The sequence below is a fragment of the Squalius cephalus genome (genome assembly GCF_949319135.1).
Source record: "Squalius cephalus genome assembly, chromosome: 6".
In the NCBI taxonomy this organism is placed as follows: Eukaryota; Metazoa; Chordata; class Actinopteri; order Cypriniformes; family Leuciscidae; genus Squalius; species Squalius cephalus.
This window is the reverse complement of record NC_137127.1, coordinates 17,063,054-17,089,753: the sequence shown is the minus strand read 5'-3', so window position 1 is coordinate 17,089,753 and position 26,700 is coordinate 17,063,054. Positions and strand designations below refer to the sequence as shown.

General features: G+C 36.9%; 1 protein-coding gene across 2 annotated transcripts in view; it reads right to left on the bottom strand.

Annotated features, from left to right (window-relative positions):
- shank3a (SH3 and multiple ankyrin repeat domains 3a) overlaps nucleotides 1-26,700 on the bottom strand; it is a 268,933-nt gene that overhangs the window by 28,025 nt on the left and 214,208 nt on the right. For both annotated transcript variants that reach the window (XM_079874288.1, XM_079874289.1), the window contains one exon: nucleotides 2,023-2,098. In XM_079874288.1, the coding sequence (XP_079730414.1) occupies nucleotides 2,023-2,098 (76 nt within the window). The remainder of the gene's footprint in view (nucleotides 1-2,022; nucleotides 2,099-26,700) is intronic.

The following is a 26,700-nucleotide window of genomic DNA, read 5'->3' as shown; positions in this document are numbered from 1 at the left end:
AGCAGACTTGTAATATTAGCTGAATGTATTTTGACACACTCACATGCTAATATTTACAGTTTAAATTGATTAGCAGACTTGTTATATTAGCTGAATGTATTTTGACACACTCACATGCTAATATTTACAGTTTAAATTGATTAGCAGACTTGTAATATTAGCTGAATGTATTTTGACACACTCACATGCTAATATTTACAGTTTAAATTGATTAGCAGACTTGTAATATTAGCTGAATGTATTTTGACACACTCACATGCTAATATTTACAGTTTAAATTGATTAGCAGACTTGTAATATTAGCTGAATGTAGTTTGACACTCGCACGCTAATATTTACAGATTAAATTGATTAGCATACTTCTAAATGCACCTTGAGTTGGGAGACCTTTTAGAGGATTTCAGCAAGGTGATGGTCTTTCATTCATATCTCAAATTGTGAAATCAATTTTTTTTAAGAGTCTGGGAGTGGCTTTGTTTGTCTTGTGTGTTTAGAGTCTTTTTCTCTTATACAGCAGGTAATTGATTTGACTGGGTGCAGTTCTTTAAGCTGCTGTTCTAGACCCGTTTGCTGTTGTTGAGCAGCTTGGCAAGAGAAGATGAATGGAGTAAAAAGTATCAGTTTGACAGAGAGACTCCAGTAATTAATCCTCTCTCTCTCTTACTCTATTCTCCAAGTCATCTTATTCCCCATCCTCCTTCCCACGTCAATCAGTCTTTCATTTCAGAGACACATTTCATTACAGTGTAATCAACAGAACTGACTAAAATAGCAGAGACAAAACTAGGGAGAATGGGTATGCAAGCATAAAGCATAAATTGCTGCTAAGCATGATGTATTCTGACCTGCAAATTTGCCATTTACAAATTGGTAGTCAAAAAGTATCCAAACATCAAATAAGAAGCTGCATGTGTAATGTCGTGAGAAACTGGATTAAATGCCAAAACGTATAATTTTGGAATAAAAAAACAGAATAGAATAATAATAATGTATAATAAAATAATAATAATGAATCTTAATGTTGATTACAACATTTACTAACACATTATTAAAACCAAAAGTTGTTGTTTGTATTATTTAATGGACCAAAGCAAACATGAACTAACAGTGAACAATTGTATTTTGTATTAATTAATGTTAACAAAAAATAATAAATACTGTAAAAAGTGTATTTCTCATTGTTAGATAATGCATTAACTAAACTTACTGGAACCTTATTGTAAAGTTATATCAATTTATTATTATTTGTTGGTAACACTTATTAGCATGCATATTACTAGGATATTGGCGGTTTATACAATTAGTACACGTATTAATGACTTATTCTGCATGATCATATTCTACATTGCTTTATCGTACCCAAAACCTAAACTTAACAGCTACCATACTATCTTTTAATAAGCAGTAATTGATTTTATTGAGGCAAAAGTTGTGGTTAGTTAATAGTGAGAATTGGACCCTTATCTAAACTGTGACCTATTTTTTTTTATTAGAGCATGTGATGCGACATCTCGTTGCTCATATCCGTTGGTTGGACAGACTTAACTTTGCATTCTTAAAATCTAGCGTGAACACCCCGTTAAACACAATATATATTACATATGCAATTACACTGACTGTAACATTGAGCAAAATGTAAAACATGACCTCCTATTTAATGGCATGTGCTGGCTGTTTTTTAATATTACACTCATCTGTAAAATGTAATTTAGTACTCAAGTGAATCAAGTGCTTAAGTAATTATCTTTTGCTTTGATACACGCAATGAGGAACAAATGTGACTGTTTAAATTAAAAGCAAATGTGAGCGGTAAAAAAACGAAAACATGACGTAATGAATGAGCAGCACTGGAGTGTGTTGACAACCTCTATCCTCTAGATGGCAGTAGAGACTCAATACTACAAATTCCCGAATCCACTGAGTCAGGATAACTGGTGATGCTCTGTCTCGGGTTAGCCTGGAACTACTGATCATCAAAATGCCCATATATTAAATAATCATGCATATTTATGTATACTTTACCTATATGAGGTAAAGTTGTCGTAGGAGCCCACAGTGTAATGTCTGAACAGCCTCTTAGTTCGATCCTCTCTCGTCTCTGAAAGACAAACATGACACACATTAACATGCATCATCGTAACCAACCATATTTATCATTTTCAATGCCGTTTATCATATTTGCATTGCATTTCAGAGCCGACCAAATGTCTCTAATCAGCCTTGTGTGAAAATGTGGGTGTTTGTTTGTGTGAGAAAATGTAGACAAGTTTAATTAAATGCATAGGCAAGGTCAACTGTGTGAGTGTGTGTGTGTGTGTGTGTGTGTGAGAGCGGTCTCGTTAATCCAGTCAGAGCTAATAGGGATGGTGTCTCAAGCCAGACTAGATTTATGTGATTGGACTTTAGGCTGGAAATCAATGCACGGCTCCCCCCTACAGAAGGCCAATCTGCTGACACACATATACATGTATTCACGTTCACACACTAACACACCCAGAGAATCTTACAAACATTTTCTGGCAAGAACAGATGCAAACACATGCATTTCATTCCTAGATACAGCGGTTATTGAATTAAACTTTGCTCTCTGTGTTATTGAATTCAACATGTCTTCCTCTCTCTCTCCCCTTTCTTAATAAACTCAGTGACCCACTTGCTCTGGTCTGATTACTAATGCATATTTCCTCTGTCTTTTCTTCTGTCCCCTGTCTCCACTCCTTCCTGTGTCACACTGTAGTATTCCCTCTGTACATGTCTATTCTTCTTCATTTGACAGTCTGCGATGTGCCTTGCAGACTGTGCCAACATGAGTGAGTTTAAATGAGTCATACTATGATAAATAAAAATGTTCTTGTTTTGAAACTGAGTTCAGTGTACTTTGAAAACATACAGTAACTCAAATTTCAAGGAACTCTTGAACCGCCCACGTGAAAATGTAAATTATGACATTAGTGCAAAAAAATGTATTTAAAATTACACAGTAAAAAGATCTTAGGGAAACAATATGACAAATACTGTAACTTATGAATAAAATTGTATTCATAAACACAACAGCTCATAATACAATGATGAAGAACAAATCTGTTTCAGTTCTTCATTCAGTTGAGTCCTTACTAAATCTAAAAATCTGCCTGTTATGCTTATACTTTACTGAGACTGCACTATACAGTAGTGTGATTAATAACTACATTATATTGACAACTGATTACACTTACAAGAGAAATTATTAGAGCAACAGAAAAGAGAAATTAAGAGAGAGAGAGAGAGAGAGAGAGAGAGAGAGAGAGAGAGAGAGAGAGAGAGAGAGAGAGAGAGAGAGAGAGAGAGAGAGAGAGAGAGAGGGGGAAAAGCAAGAGTTACTTCTACTGACTCTGCGTCCTACTCTGTCACCACAAAATTGAGAAGTTAAAGCATGCATTAGCATTTTAATGACTTGAAGGCAAGAAAGGACGCACAGATCAAATTCACAGGAGAGAGAAAGAGAGAGCGCACAAGAGAACGAGAGAGAAAGAGGGTTATATATGCATCACTATATCTAATGCATATAGGAATTTGAACACCAAACAAAAGCATTCAAATTTGTGACGTAGCACACAGTTGAGTTAAGCTGCACAGTTGTATGACTTGAGAAAGGGCTCGTTTGACTTGGACCAGTACGAAACCACCTCGAACACCCTAGAAACCACCAGGTACATCCTAGCATTGTTACCACTCACCTTTTCTTCAGATAATTTAAACATATTAACCCTTAAATGCACAAATGTTTCGCCAATCATTACATATTCAGGTTTTTAGCAACCCGGACCTATATCTAACACGGATGGATCTCTACCTGTCACGATAATATAAAACTCTCCTGATATTAAAGTAACAATTACAGAAGAATAAAATAAAAGCATATTTTGTTACCTTTTAAAGCTTGGAAGAGTTCAGTTTGAGAATGTTTTATATCATCAGCACTGTCCTCATCAGAGCTCATTAGTACATTCAGCATCTGGCTCATATTCACGACATCAAACATATTCTCAAAACTATCAGTTTTGCTGATGATACTTCCTATTCTTTTGTTTTCTGCCTGCAGTAACTGAGTGAAACATCACTTCATCATTGTGTATCAGACATTGCCACCTTTGTGGAATAAATGTGAATTGCATGCAGTCATCAAAATTATAGTTGTGCAGAAAAAATATACCTGTACTGTTACACACCTTCAGGTCATTAGCGACCCTATACAATTTTTTTTTTTACAAAAAATGAATGGGAAAACAGGCATTCTTTTATAATTGGATTATTTTTATTTATTTTATTCTTTTATTGTTTATAATTAATTGATTGAGGAATACTAAAAAGGTTGATGTCTAACTTTAAAAAATGAATGAGAAGGAGACGTCCCGAGCCACTAAACAGTTACATTTTCAAATGTTTTGAAACAATATTTGACCTCTAGAAAAAGGGGAACTGGAGCGCTGCTGGTATCCCTTGTATCCTCTGGTGCTCATGGAAGGGTTAAATCCAGGTCCAGGCACTCAGTAGGATGCAAAAGTTAAAAAGCCTTTATTATTTTAAAGGGCTAAAGCATTAAAACACCAACACACATTGGCCCATTGGCCTTCATCAGGGTGTTGACCAACATAATAATAAAGGCTTTTTAACTTTTGCCTCCTACTGAGTGCCTGGACCTGGATTTTTTTCCAAATTCTTTTTTATGAATATTTGACCTCTGTTCCATTGCAAAGGTTCTGGTTAATCTAAGAGATACTCTTCATGATTACACTGTATAATAAAAAATAAAATAACTTAAAACTTACTTATTTATGAATATTTATTACATACATTATACTTTACTATATTAATAAATATACATCTATATTATATAAAAAAATAAATAAATTACAAATAACTTAATGTAATGAAATGAAAAATGATAGAGTATAGCATAAATAAACAATAAATACGAATTGTAATAAATTATTAAAAAAATTGTTTTCTAACTTATGGAAACTTTATAGATCAGTGATGGGCAACGTCGCTGTCCTGCAGATTTAGTCAACCATAATCAAACACACCTGAACAAGCTAATCAATCTCGTTTCAATGTTTTTTTTTAATCAGGGTTGGAGCTAAACTCTGAAGGACTGCAACAAACCGACAGTGCCTATAGATAAATAAAATGGCTGATGATAATAAGTTACTTGATAAATACACACAAAAAACGTTGATCTGATTTACCCATAATGCAACTCTGTATTCAAGGTCTGTGCTAAAATAAAATCAACATATGGACGTGCATGTGTGTGTGAGTGCATTTGAATATGCAGTTGATTACAAGGGTCCTCGCCATCTGTGTCCAGAGTAAGAATAATGCAATCATTTATCATTCTCACAGGAAAGAGAGAGAGAGAGAGAGAGAGAGAGAGAGAGAGAGAGAGAGAGAGAGAGAGAGAGAGAGAGAGAGAGAGAGAGAGAGAGAGAGAGAGAGAGAGAGAGAGAGAGAGATCTGAGGGCTATATACAATAATCATCTGTCAAATGACAGATACTGTCAAAAACATAAACTCACACTGTATATGAATCAATATATTATCTGTTGGTGAATGGGGTATGTTGATACAGTCATTCACGTCATGTGGCAGCCAATACAGGCAGGATCCGGAAATAGGATTCAAAGTTCGTGGAGCACAGCTGAGTCACATCCATTCCAGATGGCTAAACGAACAACTAGACCATTTATTCCAATATAGTGGCCAAATAAACACAATCCCGCACACACATACACCAGCACTGCCTCACTGAACTCGTAGTGAGATAAAAAGGCTGCCAGAAAGATTAAGAGTAACCTGAAAAACACTCTTGTAAAATTATACACATCCATACAGGAGAATCGAGCTTTCTTGGGAGAAATAATCAGTCAGCAGACAATGACTTCAATGGTAAATCAAGTATTTTGAAAGCAAAAAGTGGCTCTTGATCAGTGGAGTGATGGTATACAAAGGCCTTCAGAGTCTCAAAGGCAACTTGATGACATGATCAAACGATTGAAGCTTGTCAAAACCCCTCAACCAATCACACGCACCCTCTGGATCAACAGTTTAATGAGCTGAATGCTTTAGTAAAATGTGCTCCTGCTTTAAACGAACAGCACCATGCATGGCAGGACCTCAGCGCCAGCAAGGGATTATTGGAAGTGACGTACGCCACAGATGGGATGTGGATGGCCAGAACTCAAACAGATGCTGAACTGAAAACACACTTAAAGCCAACAAAAGTCTAAAATGTAGATTTTTTTTTCTAATCAAAACAAATAGCAGAATAGATCTCTAACATATAAGGCACTGAGAGAATTTCTCTGTTTTACATCAGCTATGTGAAAGAGGCACCATGCCATCTTAAAGAGTAATCATAAACTTTTTTCCTCTCTATCAAAACGACCTTATAATACAAATTTAAGTTCCATAGATAAATGTATATCTAAATAAATAAATATAAAATAATACATATGTAAAATGATCAATTATAATATAAATAAAATATATAACTATAATTTGACTAATCAAAATTTTCAGCTAAAAAAACAACTAAAAAATGTAATATATAATGAATTGTCACATTGACTTTCATAGTATTTTTCCCCCATATTATGAAAGTCAATGGGGCCCATCAACTGTTTGGTTACCGACATTCTTCAAAATGACTTATTTTGTGTTCAGCAGAAGAAAGGAATTCATATAGGTTTGGAACAACTTGATTTGAGAGTAAATGATGACAGAATTTTCACTTTTGGTTGAACTTTCCTTTTAAGTGTATACTGTTAATCGACCAAGCAAACATGGTTATCATCCGACACATGCAGAATAAATAAAAGTTGTGCTGTTGTCATATTTGTGGTGTAGTCGTACCTCTGATGTTCTTCTGGTGCTGAAGGGCCAGAGGCCAGACAACAGCATCCAAGTTCAACACACCGATACATTCAACCTTCAACTCTCTTTACCTTTCACTGCGATCTTTCTCTGCCACTCTGAACAGACGTGTGATTTATTCTGCGTGTGTCTGTCCAGTTCCCATCTCCACAGCTTACTGATACGCTATGAGTTTGCTTTCAGAGCTTCCTTTTTTGTCAATGGGGTCCTCAACCCAAACACACATCAGAGAGACTCACAAGGTTTAGAAAGCCATTCAAAACAGAAGAACCGAACAATCCATGTAGACCAAGCAATTCATTTCAAATATTAAATTAGGAGACTTTGATTTTTCAGTGGTGCTGGATAAAACTACACATATCTCTTCTAACACACTCTTTCTCTGTCACTCATACGGTGCAGCAAATAGGTCAGATCAATGGGGCGGCAGGTCTCTTTCCACGCTTGATCAGAAATAGAATATCTGTTGATGTGATTTCAACATTACCTCACGCTTACACTCTCTACCTCAATCCTCAACTCTCTTTTTAAATCTCTCACGCTTTTTTTCCCCTTTCCTAGACATCTCTTTGTCTCTCCATGGCCTCTGGCTGCCCTGCACGGAGCCGACCCACTTCTCTGCGACGAGATGAGAGAAAGGGTTCGCTGCGTGTGACTGTCTCTCTCATTTTTCATAAGTCATAAGATGAGGATTATGAATGGTGATACCTGAGAGAGATGAATCTGGGAGACTCAGAGGGAAGTAATCTTTTCTTTTGCTAAAACATACAACAGAGTACATGAGCAGTAAGTAGGATTTCAGCAAAAGCTTTTATATGTAAAGAAATGTAAAGTACATTCATAAGGACAGTTCTAAGATTAAGTGCCTTTCTCAGTGAAAAAAATGCTGTTTTTTTTTATCTACACTTGCGTGGTTTAAAACAGTCTGCCTCTGAAATGACTTTTCTGCTGATGTATCCAAGGTCATTTGAGGAGAGAAAAATATGATTCATTCAATCAATCAGTCAATATATATAGCACAAATAAACAACAGTAGTTGACTGTACAATAATATATACTAACAGAACATTAAAATGTTATATTAATTGTATGAAAAAAAGGTATTTAACTTAAGAATAGAGTGGTGCAAGAATGACATTACTTTGTAGGTCAATTAGCATCACACTGGCTCCCTCGACAAAAACCCAATAGGATTTTTCCATAGGCTTTTGGATAATCGGGTAATGATGTATTTATGTCGTAAAATAAAACATGAAAGTGTCTTGAGCTTGTGTTCACCACAGACCTTATTTCAACCATTTAACCAAAAACCCATTGACTTCGGGATGATGGAACGGGAAGTGCTAAAATGCTAACTCGCTACACGTTTTGGTCTACAAAGTGATGTCAAGTCTGCACCACACTATTTCATAGCCTAACACATTTCACCACCTCAAGAGCCAAGTGCAGCCCTAAATTATTTTCAATGTATTATTATCATTATTATTAACAACAACAACAATACTATGGGCCCTATTTTAACGATCTGAAACGCAAGTATCAAGCGCGAAACGCAAGTAACTTTGTGGGCGGGTCTTGGGCGCTGTTGCTATTATACCGGCGGGATAAATGACTCTTGCGCCCGACGCAAATCTAAAATGGGTTGGTCTGAAGTAGCTTCATTATTCATAGGTGTGGTTTGGGCATAACGTGAAATAAACCAATCAGAGCGACATCTCACATTCCCTTTAAGAGCAGGCGCGCTTGTTCCATGGTGGATTGCTATTATAACGGCGGATTTGCCAGGCGCACACCAGGAGCGGTTCACAGCCGAGGAGACCGGCGTTTTCGCCAGGGCCGTAAAAGACAGAGAAGTGACATTGTATGGGGATGGGAGAAACCCACCCAAATCAGCTTCGGTTAAACAGGCGTATAAAAATTTGGGTAAATGTGTAAGCTAGATTTATGCCTATTTTTTCACCTCTTCATGGACACAACAATGATTTCCCTTGTGTGTTAATATTTTTCCTTGTAATAATGTATGGTTTTCTAAAAATGAGAACTGCTGCGTCTGTGTGTACTGTGTGTACGCCACTGACTTTAGACTAGGTTTTTCCTGGTCAGTGGCGGAATTGTTTTCTAAACCTGCAAAATAGCACCAGGGAACATTTGCGCCGGAACACGCCTCCTCTTTGCACTGAACCGCCCCCGGGAGCGCAAATGCATTTCCTAGTTTACCAACGTGCGTCTGTGGAGGGAAAAGTCTGCTGTGCGCGGGTGCAAAATAGGAATGATACATGCATCGGTGTACAAAGTCAATTGCGCTGGGTGCAAGATAGGGCCCTATCACTACTAATATTTTAATTTATAATTTTATTAATTTTATTAATTTTTATAATTTATAAATTTTTATTTATATAGCATCTTTCCAAAACTCAAGGATAATTTACAAACAATCAGACATAAGAAGCATTCATAGCATTCAATAATAGCAATAACAATAATCAGCAACAACATTTTCTGTCTATATAGCACCTTTCCAAAACTCAAGGATACTTTACAAACTTTACACTACTTCAACCACTAGTAGTAGCTGTAATACTTTTTAAAATTTATATAGCACATTTCCAAAACTTTACAATCAGATTGATAAAAAAAAAAAACATTATTATTATTACTAGTGTTGATACTACTACTAAATTCAACTTTATTATTATAATAAACTAAACGTATTCATATTATTGGCATTACTACTACTACTACTACTACTACTACTACTACTACTACTACTACTACTACTACTACTTCTACTTCTACTTCTACTACAACTAGGCTGTTACTAATAATGATAATATTAAATTAAGGAAATTAAATCCACTGTAATGCTGTTTCATGTTGTCTTTAAAAGTCTGTCCTCAACACTGTATTTACATATGGTTTTTGGTTGTGTGTATGTTTGCACGTTTTTAGAAGTGTAACCCTGCCAAAAACCAGGACTGCTATCTCATCAAATGTACTGTCATGGTAACTCTGGATGCATGTTAACACAATAATACACAATCACCAACAGCGGCACCGTGCGCACTGGGAATGGATTCTTACCTCCTGAAAATGCATTAGAGCAGATTACAGATCGGTCCAAAGGCGGCATCCGATAGAACGGGTGAAGGTCTCTGCGTGTTACTGTCTTTCCGCGTGGCAAAGAAATTTAATTCCATTTAAGCTCTTATCTGACTCCATTTTATCACAACCTCAAATTTAAGTTAGATTGCCAATTGGTTACTGGTCAATTATATAATAGTTTAGCAATACATTTGATTGTTCTATTTAACTCTTTACTTATATTTTACCTGTTCATATTAGGAAGCTACAGTGAGGAATATAAGTATTTGAACACCCTGCTATTTTGCAAGTTCTCCCACTTGGAAATCATGGAGGGGTCTGAAATTGTCATCGTAGGTGCATGTCCACTGTGAGAGACATAATCTAAAAAAAAAATCCAGAAATCACAATATATGATTTTTTTAACTATTTATTTGTATGATACAGCTGCAAATAAGTATTTGAACACCTGTCTATCAGCTAGAATTCTGACCCTCAAAGACCTGTTAGGGGCCGCTCACATATCGCGTCTTTTGCGCGCGCAAGTTCGTTATTTCAAATGTAGCCGCGCGGTATGCGCGCTCATAATGGAAGCGACGCGGTCGCGGTGCAACGCGCTCGTTTTTTCCAAGCGCGTCCGCGCCGCATCGAGATAAAAACATCTCAACTTTTCAGAATGCCGCAAGCGCACCGCAGGTCACGTGACAAGAACCAAGCTTAGCAACGACAGACGCCTCCGGAGCGCAACCACCCGAGCGCTTTGGAAAAAAGGACAACGCGGCGCGCCTAGCGTTTTCGACGCGTTTTTAGGCGCGATATGTGAGCGGCCCCTAAGTCTGCCTTTAAAATGTCCACCTCCACTCCATTTATTATCCTAAATTAGATGCACCTGTTTGAGGTCGTTAGCTGCATAAAGACACCTGTCCACCCCATACAATCAGTAAGAATCCAACTACTAACATGGCCAAGACCAAAGAGCTGTCCAAAGACACTAGAGACAAAATTGTACACCTCCACAAGGCTGGAAAGGGCTACGGGGAAATTGCCAAGCAGCTTGGTGAAAAAAGGTCCACTGTTGGAGCAATCATTAGAAAATGGAAGAAGCTAAACATGACTGTCAATCTCCCTCGGACTGGGGCTCCATGCAAGATCTCACCTCGTGGGGTCTCAATGATCCTAAGAAAGGTGAGAAATCAGCCCAGAACTACACGGGAGGAGCTGGTCAATGACCTGAAAAGAGCTGGGACCACCGTTTCCAAGGTTACTGTTGGTAATACACTAAGACGTCATGGTTTGAAATCATGCATGGCACGGAAGGTTCCCCTGCTTAAACCAGCACATGTCAAGGCCCGTCTTAAGTTTGCCAATGACCATTTGGATGATCCAGAGGAGTCATGGGAGAAAGTCATGTGGTCAGATGAGACCAAAATAGAACTTTTTGGTCATAATTCCACTAAACGTGTTTGGAGGAAGAAGAATGATGAGTACCATCCCAAGAACACCATCCCTACTGTGAAGCTTGGGGGTGGTAGCATCATGCTTTGGGGGTGTTTTTCTGCACATGGGACAGGGCGACTCACTGTATTAAGGAGAGGATGACCGGGGCCATGTATTGCGAGATTTTGGGGAACAACCTCCTTCCCTCAGTTAGAGCATTGAAGATGGGTCGAGGCTGGGTCTTCCAACATGACAATGACCCGAAGCACACAGCCAGGAAAACCAAGGAGTGGCTCTGTAAGAAGCATATCAAGGTTCTGGCGTGGCCTAGCCAGTCTCCAGACCTAAACCCAATAGAGAATCTTTGGAGGGAGCTCAAACTCCGTGTTTCTCAGCGACAGCCCAGAAACCTGACTGATCTAGAGAAGATCTGTGTGGAGGAGTGGGCCAAAATCCCTCCTGCAGTGTGTGCAAACCTGGTGAAAAACTACAGGAAACGTTTGACCTCTGTAATTGCAAACAAAGGCTACTGTACCAAATATTAACATTGATTTTCTCAGGTGTTCAAATACTTATTTGCAGCTGTATCATACAAATAAATAGTTCAAAAATCATACATTGTGATTTCTGGATTTTTTTTTTGTGGATTATGTCTCTCACAGTGGACATGCACCTACGATGACAATTTCAGACCCCTTCATGATTTCTAAGTGGGAGAACTTGAAAAAAATAGCAGGGTGTTCAAATACTTATTTTCCTCACTGTATGTCGCCTCAGAGGTCCTCATGCCTTGTTTACTGTGGGTCTCACGATCACAATCTCACCAGCTTCGGTCACTAAACAAAGGTAATTGCTATATATCTGAGACTGGTCGCATTCATGCTTACACAATCAAATATATTTTGGTATAGCCCCTGTGATTGCATACACTTGAAATTAAAGTAACGATTTATTTTTATATAACGAAATATTATATTTATATAACGAAATATAATGATAAAATTACAGATATAAGTCAACCAAATTTATTTGTCTTATAATAGCTTTGGATTAGCAATGCCGTGGTTTTCCACATACACTAATCTAAAGTAACATTAAATTAAAAGACACACCCAGATTTAGGTTGGTCAAGCAGCACTTTTGCGAATGTGAATCACGAATTTTTCTCCATGGGAATTGAGATCACGATTCTCTTACACGATTCTCATTTTTTTCAACCAAAATTTATTGCACTCAAGTACAAAAAAAAAAAAAAAAACAACAACAAAAAAACAAAGGACATTCAGTATAATAAAGTGCAGGAGTAACAAAATTAGTCTCTTTTCTTTATTTTAGACCCCTTAAAGTGAATAATTTTAAAGCTTTATGTTGTTGAACATAAAAGAACATTAACATATAATAAATAAAAATAACTAAATAGAACCTGTGCTTTTTGCTCCAATTGGCACAGAATGTACATAGTACTTACGGGAATACTCGACTTGGCATTTTGAAATATTTCTGTGTTTATTTTGCCGTTTAGACGCGCAACCGGAGACAAAGACTGCTTGTCCGTGTTGCGCTCGGAGCGCGCGCACAGCATCCTGTCAGTATAATTCAGTTCTCTTTTTTGTGACTTGTCGCGCTTTTAATATTTCTTTTCAATATAAAGCACATTCTGCTCCTTTCTTTCTCCTTCATTCATGATTTGTTATTAACAACTTTAAACAGAATCTTCAACTGAAATCTGCGCGGATTATCAAAAATACGACACATTAGGACATAAAATTGTCTCTGCGCAAAAGTGTAAGTAAAAGGACAGCAAAGCACCTGTTTCAATAAAAGGATATATTAAAGATTATATAGCCTACTTTTACGTTTTCGCTGCTGTTCTAAAATGGTTTTCGCCATTAAGTTACCTTAAACAAGCTGCAGCTGCTTGAATCACAACCCTATATTTTGTTATTGTGTGAGTGTGACTAACGCGTGAATACAGCATGATCTGAATGCAGGGAAATACACGGAAGTGAATCGCCATCATTAAGAAATGAGATCGCATTTATGTTTGAATCGAGATCGTGATTTTTTTTCGATTAATCGTGCAGCCCTAATACTGTATGATAATTATTCACACTAAACCATATAGATTTTTGGGTGAATATCTGGTGATCTCAGCGTCAGAGAGAGACAACATGGGGGAGGTGACTGACTGCTAGTTTCTCAGGATTGAGTCAAATTTCCAGGAAGGTCCTTTGTCTTCTCGGGAGTGGTCGTTCCTCAACCAGACTGCCCGGCATTTCTCAATTCTTACACAGGGCTTCATTTGATTCCACACTCTCACCTTCGCCTGCTCAACAGTCACACAGAGCCAAACCTGCCTACCCTTCAACACATCTGTTCATGTGATATAACTCATATAGTTCACTTCAGATTGTGATTTTATAGCACAGGCATACAGACACAAACTCATTAGTGATGAGCATCGCTATTACTATTGCTCATAGGGATTTGTACAAACCCATAAACTTATTCAACAACTTATTCAATGCACAACACATCCTGCACCCTTACTGAGAACCGGTGTGCCAAATATTGTTCACCTTAAGAATGTCAAGACGGGTGGAACAATCCCAGAAAACTCTTGAGCTTAAGCCTTTTGACTCGGCAACCATGAACAACACCCTACAAGCTACCCTGCGATGCCTTAGAAATCACTCAAAGCACCTAAGCAACCAATATATATATATATTTCCCCCCAGAAAATGTTGAAATACAGTTGGCTCTGTTATAAATTTTTTTTTTTAACAAATTCTACATTCATACATATTCACACTATTCTGTGTTTCCAATGGTAACTATCTCTGGGTGGTATGCAAAACAGTAACAGTACGTTCAGTGAAATCACATTTAACCTGCAGAAAAGAAATGAATAACATGAAGGCTAATTTAATGGAATACATTCCTGCTGTTATCTCACTAACTTCCCTCTTACTTGCTGATATCTCTCACTTTTTCATTCTCCCTCGCTTTCTAAATGCACATTTATTCATTTGGCAGAGGGTTTTATCTAAAGTGACTTAAAGTACATTAAGGATATACATTTTATTAGTATGCATGTTCCCTGTGAATCAAACCCATGACCCTTTAATAGTTTGGGGTCAGTATGATTTATTTTTCCTAAAGAAGTTTATTGACCAAGCATGCATTAAATTAATCAAAAGCGATAGTAAAACATTTATAATGTTACAAAAGATTTATATTTAAAATGAATACAGTTTAATATGTTTCTATTCAACAAATAATAAATGTTTCTTGAACAGCAAATCAGCACATAAGAATTATTTCTGAAGGAACACGTGACACTGAAGACTGGAGTAATGATGCTGAAAATTTAGCGTTGCCATTAAAGGAATACATAACATTTGTAAACAACAGTTATTTTAAATTCTAAATATAATATTTCACAATATTACAGTTTATGCTATATCCTATTTGAACAAATAAATTTAGCTTTGATGAGCATAAGACGCTTAAAAAATACAACCCCCAAACTTTTAAACGGTATGTTTATTGCACACACACATTTTGGATAAAATAATTAATTTCTAATTAGACTTTTTTATGCTTTTTATTTTTGACAAATTTATGTGTATTTATTAGGGCTTTCCCTTCCTAAAGATTTTCGACTGTTAGTCATTCATAATGCATTCTGGGATTGCCTTTCCTGCAAAAGCACACAATCGACACTGAGTTTGTCTAAAGCGAGATATCTAGTATTGTTAGTTTTCCTACTTTTCAGAACAGCCTTCACACCGGGATTACACATATTACTAATGTCTAAGCATGCTACCTCCGTAGGTAGCTAGATAAATTGCCTCCTTTCCCCTCTCTTCCTCTGTCACTGTCTGTACCCTTTAGTCACAGAGTCAAACACTTCTCACCATGTGACTGACATTCCTTTTGACAGCTCCAACTGGGTCTAACATATTTTCACTGAGACAATGATACGAGAGACAATTTAACCCCCTGGACTGTTTTTAGCTTCACTGAAAGAGAAAAGAATACACTTTAAAACATATTTTCTGTAACAAAGAATTAACTCAAAAATAGCTGTGACTGGTAATTACAAATACTTACACTTAATACTTTAGACTACACATAGTCTAAATACACTTATTATTTATAATATTTTATTAACTACCAAAACCCTTTTTAAAAACTGTTAAATCAAAGAGATTGATGTGCAGAGCGTTCCGAATCAGACGCTTATAAGGTTCTATTTCGGTTAAGATACTCCCCTAGAAAACAGCTGCATATGTATGCAGTAGACAGCAATGGACATCAACTGGATTTGGAACAGAGCTAATGTGTAAGAAGCTGAGATAAGCAACATACATGCTAATCGATACTTCTGACACTGCAGCACAAGCCAGAAACCTACAACCCTCAACATAGTCACATACTGAACACTAGTCAAGATCCCATTGGGGACATGCAGGCAGTGGCGGAGCCAGGATGTTTTCATAGGGGTGGCCAGGCAAGGGCCAGCAACCAGTCTAGTGTGGCACAGAAATCTTAATTATTTTATCATAAAAAATAATTTGACTATAATGCTAAAGTTTAAGCTAAAGACACTTTAGCTAAAGTTCAACTTGCTCAGTTAGCTTGGTTCTGGTTCTCAAAATCTCCAATAGCTTGTTTTACATTGCATGGATGAGATAACATGCAGATAAATACTGTAGTCCAAAGATTATTCAACCTTCAATGTGTTTTATATAATCAATGAACTCTAAAAAATGTTTAACTTTCTATATTAGTTGTCAAAATAAATAATTGCAACAGTTCTATCATACCTAAATTAAAAAGGAAAACAAAAGTTATCTTTTGAATCGCCATGTGCAAGAATGTGAACAAGGCGGAAGTCAACAGCACATAATGTAAAATGTTATGTTTTTCTTAATGTGATGTTGCCAGAATGTAAAATTAGTTATTTTATGGATTTAAAAATTATCCATTTTTGTTTGTCCTTTACAAATTAACGCAAAATGAATGCCTATCTTCTAGTACAAATGCACAGTGCTCACATTTATTTGGATATTAAAACATTACATATCAGTTTGTGCCTTAAATTGTGATCTCACATAGCAGAATATTTTAATCCAGACACATGTGACGCATATATAACAAATACATGCATGCAGTTTTGACAGCTTTAATCGCCTTTTTGATTCTTACATGAGTTAATTGACGACAGAACTAGGGCTACAGCACGCCGCATTTGCGCGTGATGTGCGTACAGCAAGCACAGTACAACGGTTGTCAGCCGTATGACAGAAAAGTTAGTTAGTTTTACTGACATTTGACCTGACAACATCTCATCTTACCGAAGATAGCCAACTGAATAAGGACAACGTGCTTTTCTCAGCATCTGACAGAAGTGTCACAAGCTTTCACACACATTTTCTAAAATAAAAGTAGCATCAGAAAAAAAGAGAATTATGTTTGTTGTTGACTGCACACTACTCGACTTACTCAAAACGGTCTTGCAACCCACCAGTTGAGAAAGATTGACTCTATATTTACTATGTGCATACTGTCTGATGTTCTGCTGAAGCTCATTCGGCACTTGCATATTTCCGCACTCGTTTGACTTGCGCCTGGTGCTGAGGTGAAGTTGGAGTGTGCGTCTGAAAAGTCTCACGTTTTTTGTGGTCTTAAAGAGACGGTTTAGTGTTTTAAAAAAAGAGACAGAAACAGTTGTGAGAGGGGTGGCCAAAGGGGTGGCCAAGCTTAGACCAAGGGTGGCCACGGCCACCCCTGGCCACCCCCTAGCTCCGCCAGTGCATGCAGGGACGACCTCAACTGGATAAATGATTCGTAAAGAAGTTTTTTTAATACTTGCACTGGAAATTTTAATAATACACTGACCTGTGAATTATGTTATGACCCGTTCTAAAGAGAAGGGCTTGACGTGAGCTTTCTAGATGTTAAATGGGAATCCAGCCCCAGCCGACAGATCACCAAAGACACAAAACATGAGATCCACAAAAAAATGTAATTTATTAAGGTGGAATGAAAAGTAATTAAATAAACGAGCCTTGGCTTCAGGGTGCCCCAAGGCCAAAATAATAAACATGTATAAATAACCTAATCTGGGAGTAACAAAATTACAAAGAAAACTTACCTAACTCCCTATAAATAAACAAATCACAAACAAAGTAGAATAACTGGCAGGACACCCCTCTACACTCTAACATAAGTAAGAGTCTGATTAAATCATCACAAACAAAAGTATGAAGCCGTTACACAAAGAAGCATGATCAAAGGAAGGTTTTGGGATCTGAATGAGCTCGCCATCTTCAAACAGCGACGCCCTTTTAAAGTGGTGTATCAGTGTGTCCGCCAATCAGGTTCCTCCGTCGGCAACCAATCCCTGCACACCCATACAGAAAAAAACAACCCAGATGCAGAGGATCGTAACTACTAGAAATATACCCAACATTCAATTCGGAAATCTGGTCATGTCCTCATTTAGATGGCTACATAAATGATCCTCTGGTGTCACTCTTATATCTATATTTTCAAGATGATGTAGGAACTGAGAGCGAATCAGACCACAGTGACTTCTTCAAACTGATCAAGAAGCAGAATTCCATAGAAATTCCAAATCAAAACTCAGGATCATTTGAAATAACATTCAGTCTAGAAACTCCCCAGCTAAGTATTTTAAGACCATGAACGCTTCTACGAGATCATCCCAAGTAGAGAACGAACACTTAAAATGTCAACTTTAGGCAGTTTTAAAAAAGATGGACTGGTTTGGAGATGGCACTTGACTCTACCAAAACAGAGATCCAAAACAGACTGTCTTTTCAAAGAACTATGTTTGACCTGAGCTCTTAAACACAGGATTGAAATCTCTTAAAACCAAAGAAACTGTCTTTACAAAACAAAATGCATAAGATCATTCCAAAACAATCCTAGACGGACTTATAATCAAACATTGTTCAACAGCATAATTTTATATCATATCTACAACCTATATACAGTGCCCTCCACAATTATTGAACCCCCTGGTAAATATGATCAAAATTGGCTGTAAAAAATAAATCTGCATCGATTATCCTTGTGATCTTTCATTCAAAAAATGTGCAAAATTCTAACCTTTCATTGAAGTAAAAGAATTGAAAGTGGGGGGAAAATCACATTATGAAATAAATGTTTTTCTCCAAAACACGTTGGCCACAATTATTGAAACCCTTTCATTAAATACTTTTTGCAATCTCCTTTTGCCAAGATAACAGCTCTGAGTCTTCTCCTATAATGCCTGATGAGTTTGGAGAATAACTGACAAGAGATCAGAGACCATTCCTCCACACAGAATCTCTCCAGATCCTTCAGATTCCCAGATCCATGTTGGTGCTTCTCCTCTTCAGTTCAGCCCACTCATCAGGTCAGGGGACTGAGTCGGTCATGGCAGAAGCTTCATTTTGTGCTCCACAACAAATTTTTGTTTTGATTTTGATGTTTGTTTTGGATCGTTGTCCTGATGGAAGATCCAACCACGGCCCATTATAAGATTTCTAGCAGAAGGCGTCAGGTTTTGATTTTTTATCTGTTGATATTTGATAGAATCCACAATGCCATGTATCTGAACAAGAAGTCCAGGACCTCCAGCAGAAAAATATGCCCACAACATTAAAGATCCAATGGTATATTAAATTGTACACATGGGGTACTTTTTATCCTTGTGTTCACCAAACCCATCTAGTGTGTTTGCTGCCAAAAAGCTCTGTTTTAGTCTCATCTGACCACAGAACCCTGTGCCGTTTGAAGTTCCAGTCGTGTCTGACAATTACATTTGCTGGAATTTGTTTTTGGATGAGCGAGGAGTTTTTTTTTTAAACCCTCCCAAACAACATGTGGGGATGTAGGGGTTGTTTGATAATTTTTTTTTTAGGCTTTCTGACCCTAAGACTCAACTAATCTCTGCAATTCTCCATCTGTGATCCTTGGAGAGTCTTTGGCCACTCAAACTTTCATACTCGCCGTGCATTAAGACAGTATAGACACACGTCCTTTTCCTGGCAGATTCATAACATCTTTAGTTGGTTATAACTTCTTAATTATTGCCCTGATGGTCAAAATGGGGATTTTCAATTCTTTAGCTATTGTCTTACAGCCACTTTCTAGTTTGTGATGCTCAACAATCTTTTGCTACGCATCAGAACTGTATTCTGTGGTTTTACTCATTGTGATGAATGATTAAGGGGATTTGGCCTTTGTGTTTCCTCATATTTAAACTCCTGTGAAACACGAAGTCATAGCTGGACAGTTTCATGTTCCTAGTCACCCTGGTGTACTAAAAAAGGTAAATATTAATGGGAATATACTTCAGAGATATTTTACTCGTAAAAAATTCTAGGGGTTTCAATAATTGTGGCCGACGTGTTTTGGAGAAAAACATTTATTTCATAATGTGATTTCCCCCCACTTTCAATTCTTTTACTTCAATAAAAGGTTAGAATTTTGCACATTTTTTGAATGAAAGATCACAAGGATAATCGATGCAGATTTATTTTTTACAGCCAATTTTGATCATATTTACCAGGGGGTTCAATAATTGTGGAGGGCACTGTATGTGACTATCATGCTTAGATCACACAATTCAGATTACGTAATTCATGTGAGAGCAGGAATTCGTAATTCATGTCATACCCGAGCTAAAGACAAGGTATTGGTCAGAAATCCTCCAAAGGGCTGGACAAACGTTTGATTTTAAAAAGGAACAAAGCATTACACAGATTTGGGAGATGAAAATGGGTTCAAACAGAAGAGTTTCATTCAAGCCATCTAACTACTAGTCTCATTTACTTTTCTTTCTTTTGCTTAGTTTCTTTTCTGTTCCGTTTAGAGTCTTGTTTTCTAAGTTAAGTTTTTGCCGCAAAGCCGCAGTCCATGATTCTATAGTTTTGCCCGTCTCAAACTTCAAACACGAGACATCCATTCAACACACCAGCTTGAGTTGGATTGAACTTAAACTGTGGTGTGATTCACGTGAATATGAAAGCAACATGGACTCGGGTGCGCACTTGTTCAGGAAGAAAAGTAACCTGCACATGCGTTGTAGCTTGAATAACACATGTAAGGGATGATAGTGTTGATCTTCTCCTCTAAAGATTCCATTAGCAAGCAGAAGAAGGCCGCAAAGTGTTGTTTACTCAGCTGTGCATAATAGCACCAAATTAATAAAAAAAACACAATGTATTATCCGCATTGTTAATTTTATCATGCGGTGTGCACCCTTGTGATGACGTACGATGAACGCAAGTACACCAGGGTTCGATAGAATCAAGTTGAGTGTAAAACCAAAAAAACGCTGCGGGGGCACCAGGAACAATATTGCTCAGACGCAACAAACGTGCCCAGTGTGAAAGCCCCCTTAGTTACTTACAATGTTAGTTACCACACTAACAAGATCAACTACATTTTTAAGAAAATGTGAGGGATGCTTACCATGCTAAGCTTACCATGCTATGGCCTTCTGGGTGGGTTACTAACTGGCCCAAGTCAAAATAGTTCACCCCCAGTCCCTATGATATTTAGTCTTTAGTCTATGACAGTAGGTGTGTTTACATGGAGCATTGTATTCTCATTACAATCCGTTTAAAAGTCCAATTCGAATGAAAATGCAATCGGTTTGAGAGGGGTGGGATAAATCTTTTTGAATCCGTTTGACAGGACATGTAAACACTTGATTGGATTGAAAACTAAAACTGGAAAGTTTTGCGCTTGTGCAATGATGTAGAAATGGCATAATGATGTATGACGCATGGAACAAGCTGATGCTGTTGTTGTTGAATATATTAAATGACTGTCGTGTCAATATAAAATGATCTTTCCACTCATCGCCTGTGAAGTGCTGCAGGACAATGTTGGTGAAAATGTATAGATCTGATCACTTAAAAACGTAATAGCACACCTTAAGTGTCATCATTTGAAGTATCATTCAAGTTTGTAGCCCAAATGCGATAGGACGTTAAAGGGGTCATGAATTGAGGAATTTTCCTTGAGCTTTTGACATATAAGAGGCCATCATACTATAAGAATATTCTAAAAGTTTCAGAGCTGAAAACTTCCTTATTAGTCCAAAAACAGCTTTTATTGTAACCAAGCCCAGTGGACGACTCGTTATGGAATGTGCCTATCTTGGTGAAAGACCGCCTCTGCAGAAGAGGATCAACGCCCTACTTCATTATTGCACTGGACTAAATACACCATTACCTTCCAAAGGATCCTAATGCTAGGAAAGTGGTTATTTATTTTCAACAATGTGAATGTCTCAGTTGAGCATTATTTATTTGTATTCAGTACATTTCACTTTGGATTCTTAGGTAAATCAGTTGCAGGCTTTGCAAACAGACTTTTACGATATGGACTAGACAGTATTGCCATGACATGTAACTAACTGTGTTAATTGTAATGCCTGATCTGTGACCAGTGATTTCTGATATGTAATGATTTGCATATTAAATGCTTATAATACTTATAAATACTTATACCATACGTAAAGTTATGAATTTCAAATAACTAACCTAAACTATCAATAGTAGGCTAATAGTGAGGTGATGCCTGCCTTAAAACAGAAAAACAGAAAACACCACTTCTGTTTCTGGGAATGACGCAAAAGTTACCATGACAAATATTTGAACTCAGCTAATATGTAAAAAATGCAAAAAAGAGAATGTTGTTTATGTAAGAGAGAGAAAGAGAGACAGACAGAGGGATCTTGTGAGTCTAAAACAACATCAAACAAGAGAAAGAAGAAAAAAAAATGAGGGAGTTTCTGCACCCAAACCCATAAATGAGACTAAAAATAGCAACGAAACTATTTGGGTGATTCAGAAGGATGAGTCATCGACTGAGGCAGGGGTGGGAGAGAGAGAGAGAGAGAGAGAGAGAGAGAGAGAGAGAGAGAGAAAGAGAGAGAGAGAAGGAGAGAGAGGGAGAGAGAGAGAGAGAGAGAGAGAGGGAGAGAGAGGGAGAGAGAGAGAGAGAGAGAGAGAGGGGGAGAGAGAGGTATGCTGGTCTGTGTGGGTCTGTAGGTATTTACTGATTCCAGACATGCCCCCCAGATCCCGCTGCACACTGCAGCACCACTGATGGAAATTCCAGTGTGTTGGTGAGTGTGTATAAATGCAATCTACACTAGCTGAACAGCATATTAAGTAGGGTGCGGGCATTCCGGACCATATCAGAACCGTAGGACAGGAATAACTTCTGGTGTAGAGCTGTGCACTGTCTAAGCAGAGTTAGAAGTCTTCAAATAAGAATATGTTCCTAGGTTAATAAGTTTAATAAATATTAAAACAAGTGATCATTTGAAACAAAATATTCTATTCAGTACTAATGTATTTAGTTTTACACATTAAATAAAAGTTTATTTAAATAATTGTTCAAATAAATTTCTAGTGAAATAAAGACTGAATTAATCTACACTTTTGTATTCTAAGGTACTGTATTAAATAAAGGTTAAAACAAATTCAAATCTGCATTTCATAAATATTCTATTCTATTTTATTCAAAGTTAAAGATCAAGATGAAACGCCATGATGAGCACATAAATTTTTTGACATTTCCTACAGAAAAGGAAGTTGGGCTAGGGTTATTGTTAACTACAGCTAAAAATATTAAAAACATTTTTGTAGATATGAGGATGATTATATATATATATATATATATATATATACATACATATATATATATATATATTTTTTTTTTTTAAGTTAAAAGTAAAGTAAATTAAAATGTCTAACTGGGAAAAAAACTAAAACAAAATTAAATTAAATTAAACATTAAATGGATATCTATCTATCTATCTATCTATCTATCTATCTATCTATCTATCTATCTATCTATCTATCTATCTATCTATCTATCTATCTAATTAATTAAATTAAATTAATACTAAAATAACACTAAAATAAAATAACACATAATAAACCACTCCCCCTTTTTAAATAGCCAACAGTGTTTCATTTCTATAACAGCCATGAATAATATTTTGTCACTTGCTTCTTCTATAGGAGAGGAAAGGACATCGAGATTTAATTGACATTAATTTCACTGGGAGCTTATACTCTAATGAATGTTACATAAAGAGTAAGGTAAAATAAATATAAATGATGAATAAATGCCTACACTTCTAACTAATTTGATTGCCTTCTTACTTACAGCACAACCAGTCTAAGTACAGAGGTCAACTACAAAGAATGAGGGATGAATAGAAGAAAGAAAGAGAGAGGGAGAGAGCTCAAGAGAATGATATTGATGTCACTTGAGTCACGACACAGCAGTGAGCTCAGAGAGAAATCTGAATGAACATTAGTTCAGGCTTCAGAATCTGACATGCATGACTGAAATCGCTTCAGTAATCGATGTTAAATCACACACACACAGACACACACAGACACACACACAGACACACACACACACACACACACACACACACACACACACACACACACACACACACACACACACACACACACACACACACACACAAACAAACAAACACACACACACACTCACACTCACAACTCAGAGCACATAAAGGGTTTGTTTGGGTAAGTTAATTGTACACAGGGTTGTCTTCATCGCTTCAGTGAGGCGAAACATATTGCCTCTACTGTCAAAGAGCTTTCATCTGTTATTTCTGGATAAACGCTAACACAAAAGACACACACACACACACACACACACACACACACACACACACACACACACACACACACACACACACACACACATGCTCATTTTTCCTCTTCCGGGTCTTGATAGAGATGGACAGATGACAGGTCTGTCTTCACACATTGTTTAATTGACCGATAGCTTGTGACGAGTGTCTGGACAATGACACAGCAACACACACTCTCTCCCTCTCATATGCAGCATTATGCAATCCTATTACAGACCGCCTAATGTTACCAGCTTCAGAGCGGAGATACTAGAGATTAGAGTGTGGCGATGTAGACACACACACATTTCACAGTGCATCTGTCATACAGCAAAGCGCTGCAGATCTGGACTAGTCTACAGTTTCTGGGAGTTTTCTTGACATTCTGGAGCTGTCCACTGAAATCAGGGAGCTGTCCGTCACAGCTGGTGCTGAAACCAGAATAAAGGCTCCTACATTTACATTTAAGCCAACTTTTATCAATGTGACTTCCATTGCATCCAAGGTGCACATTTACATTTTATCAATTCTTGTTTTCCCTAGGAATCGAACACATTGCCCATGACTATCATGTTGCTAGTGCCATGCTCTACTCCTACTCAAGGAGCATTGTTACACCTGCAGAAAGCTAGCTGTTAGCATGCTAATTTCATCTCAATGGAAGTTGCAAATCTGGCACATGACACACAGGAAGTATGTGATTTGACAACATCCGTCATCCCTCACTCAGGGACACTCAATTGGCTAAAAATGTAACAAAATAAAACCACATTGACATTCAGACAAGTCAATTATTATAATGAGAACGTTCTCAGGGTAAGGGTATTTTTGTATTTTTTTTAAATGTCACATTTTTATTGAGGCTAAATTATAAAATTTGTTAGCCCAATGGTTTGATATTTTGTATTTACATTTCTGCTATTTAATTTTGTTCGTCATTTTTTAACTGTTTAAATTTCTCTAAAAATCACCCATAGGGTCTAATATATGTACATATGACCTGTGCTCTCTGAAATACATTATGTCCGCATATACTTCAAATTTATGTGCACACAAACGCCCATAAAAGCGGATGAAGAAGGCAAAAACAAACAGTGCTTCCTCCATTAGAAGGACGTAATAAATTGGAAAATACAATGGTAGCACTGTGTTTGCAAATGTGTGTGTGTGTGAGAGAATACACATCTGAAGCAAAAAGGAGAGAAACTGTTAATTTTCCTCTAATGGGAAGAATGAGACCAATTACAAATTAAGTGTGGTCTCAAGGGATCTTACTGGTTGCAACATTCTTTGTTCTCAGGAGAGTCAACGTTCTTTTATAATGAAACTAAAGGAAATGAGAGGAGAGAAACTATTAGCGTTAAGACTCACATACACAAAGAAAATTCAACTGCACACAAAGAAATGCATGTTCACTACCGTTTGGGGCTGGTGAATTTGAAAACTGGTAAGTTTTTGAAAGAAATCTTTTATACTTACAAAGGTTGCATTTATTTATTTGATCAAAAATAAAAACATCCGGTAAAACTGTAATATTGTTAAATATAATTACAATTTAAAGTAACTGTTTTTTATTTTAATATATTAAAATGCAATGTATCTCTGCGATGACAAAGCTGAATTTTCAGCATCACTTCTCCAGTCTTCAGTTTCACATGATCCTTCAGAAATCATTACAATATGCATATTTGATACTTAAGAAAAAATTCTTCTTATTATCAATATTAAAAAGAGTTGTCTTGCTTAATATTTCCAAGGAAAGTGATATGTTTCAAATCAAAAGAACAACATTTATTTGAAATTAAAATCTTTTATAACATTATAAATGTCTTTACTGTCACTTTTCATCAATTTAATGCATCCTTGCTGAATAAATGCATTTCATTCTTAAAAAAAAAAAACGTACTGACACCAAACTTTTGAATGGTAGGGTATGCACACAAATATACATCGTAATATCGTAATAAGTCGTAATATATTGTGTCACCAGCATACATAACATTGACACTTAAATTGCGATCATCATATCCTGTACATCAACCCTTAGCATGCAACAACAAGCTTCTAAACTCAGCACACATATTACAGCCAGCAACGTTTTACAAATCAGTTTAAAGATGGCTGACGTCTTGAGATTTCTTGCAGACTTGCAAGCTAACATTCACCAAAACAACTGTCCATGGTTATATATCTGTGGTTTTTAAATGGTAATCCTAAGCACTCTCACTTTCAGCATATCAGAACATAAACCAACTCATGGTAAAAACTAAAGGATTCTTCTATAAAACATATTCCAGCTGATGGGAAAACACCCTGGTGTATCTACAGGGGCTTTCCGGTGATTTCCTGGCATCATTAGATCTTTCATTTCTAGAAAGCCCTCAAAGGATGCAGGCAATACATCACTCTGAGCTCCCCTTTAACCTGTTTCTGTATGTGTGCGTGTTTGAATTATTGGAAAGGTGCCACGCTTGTCTTCGGAAAAGGTGTGGGAATTTTTCATCTCTCTTTCTCGCACTCTCACAATGCATTTAAATGTGATGTTTAGTACA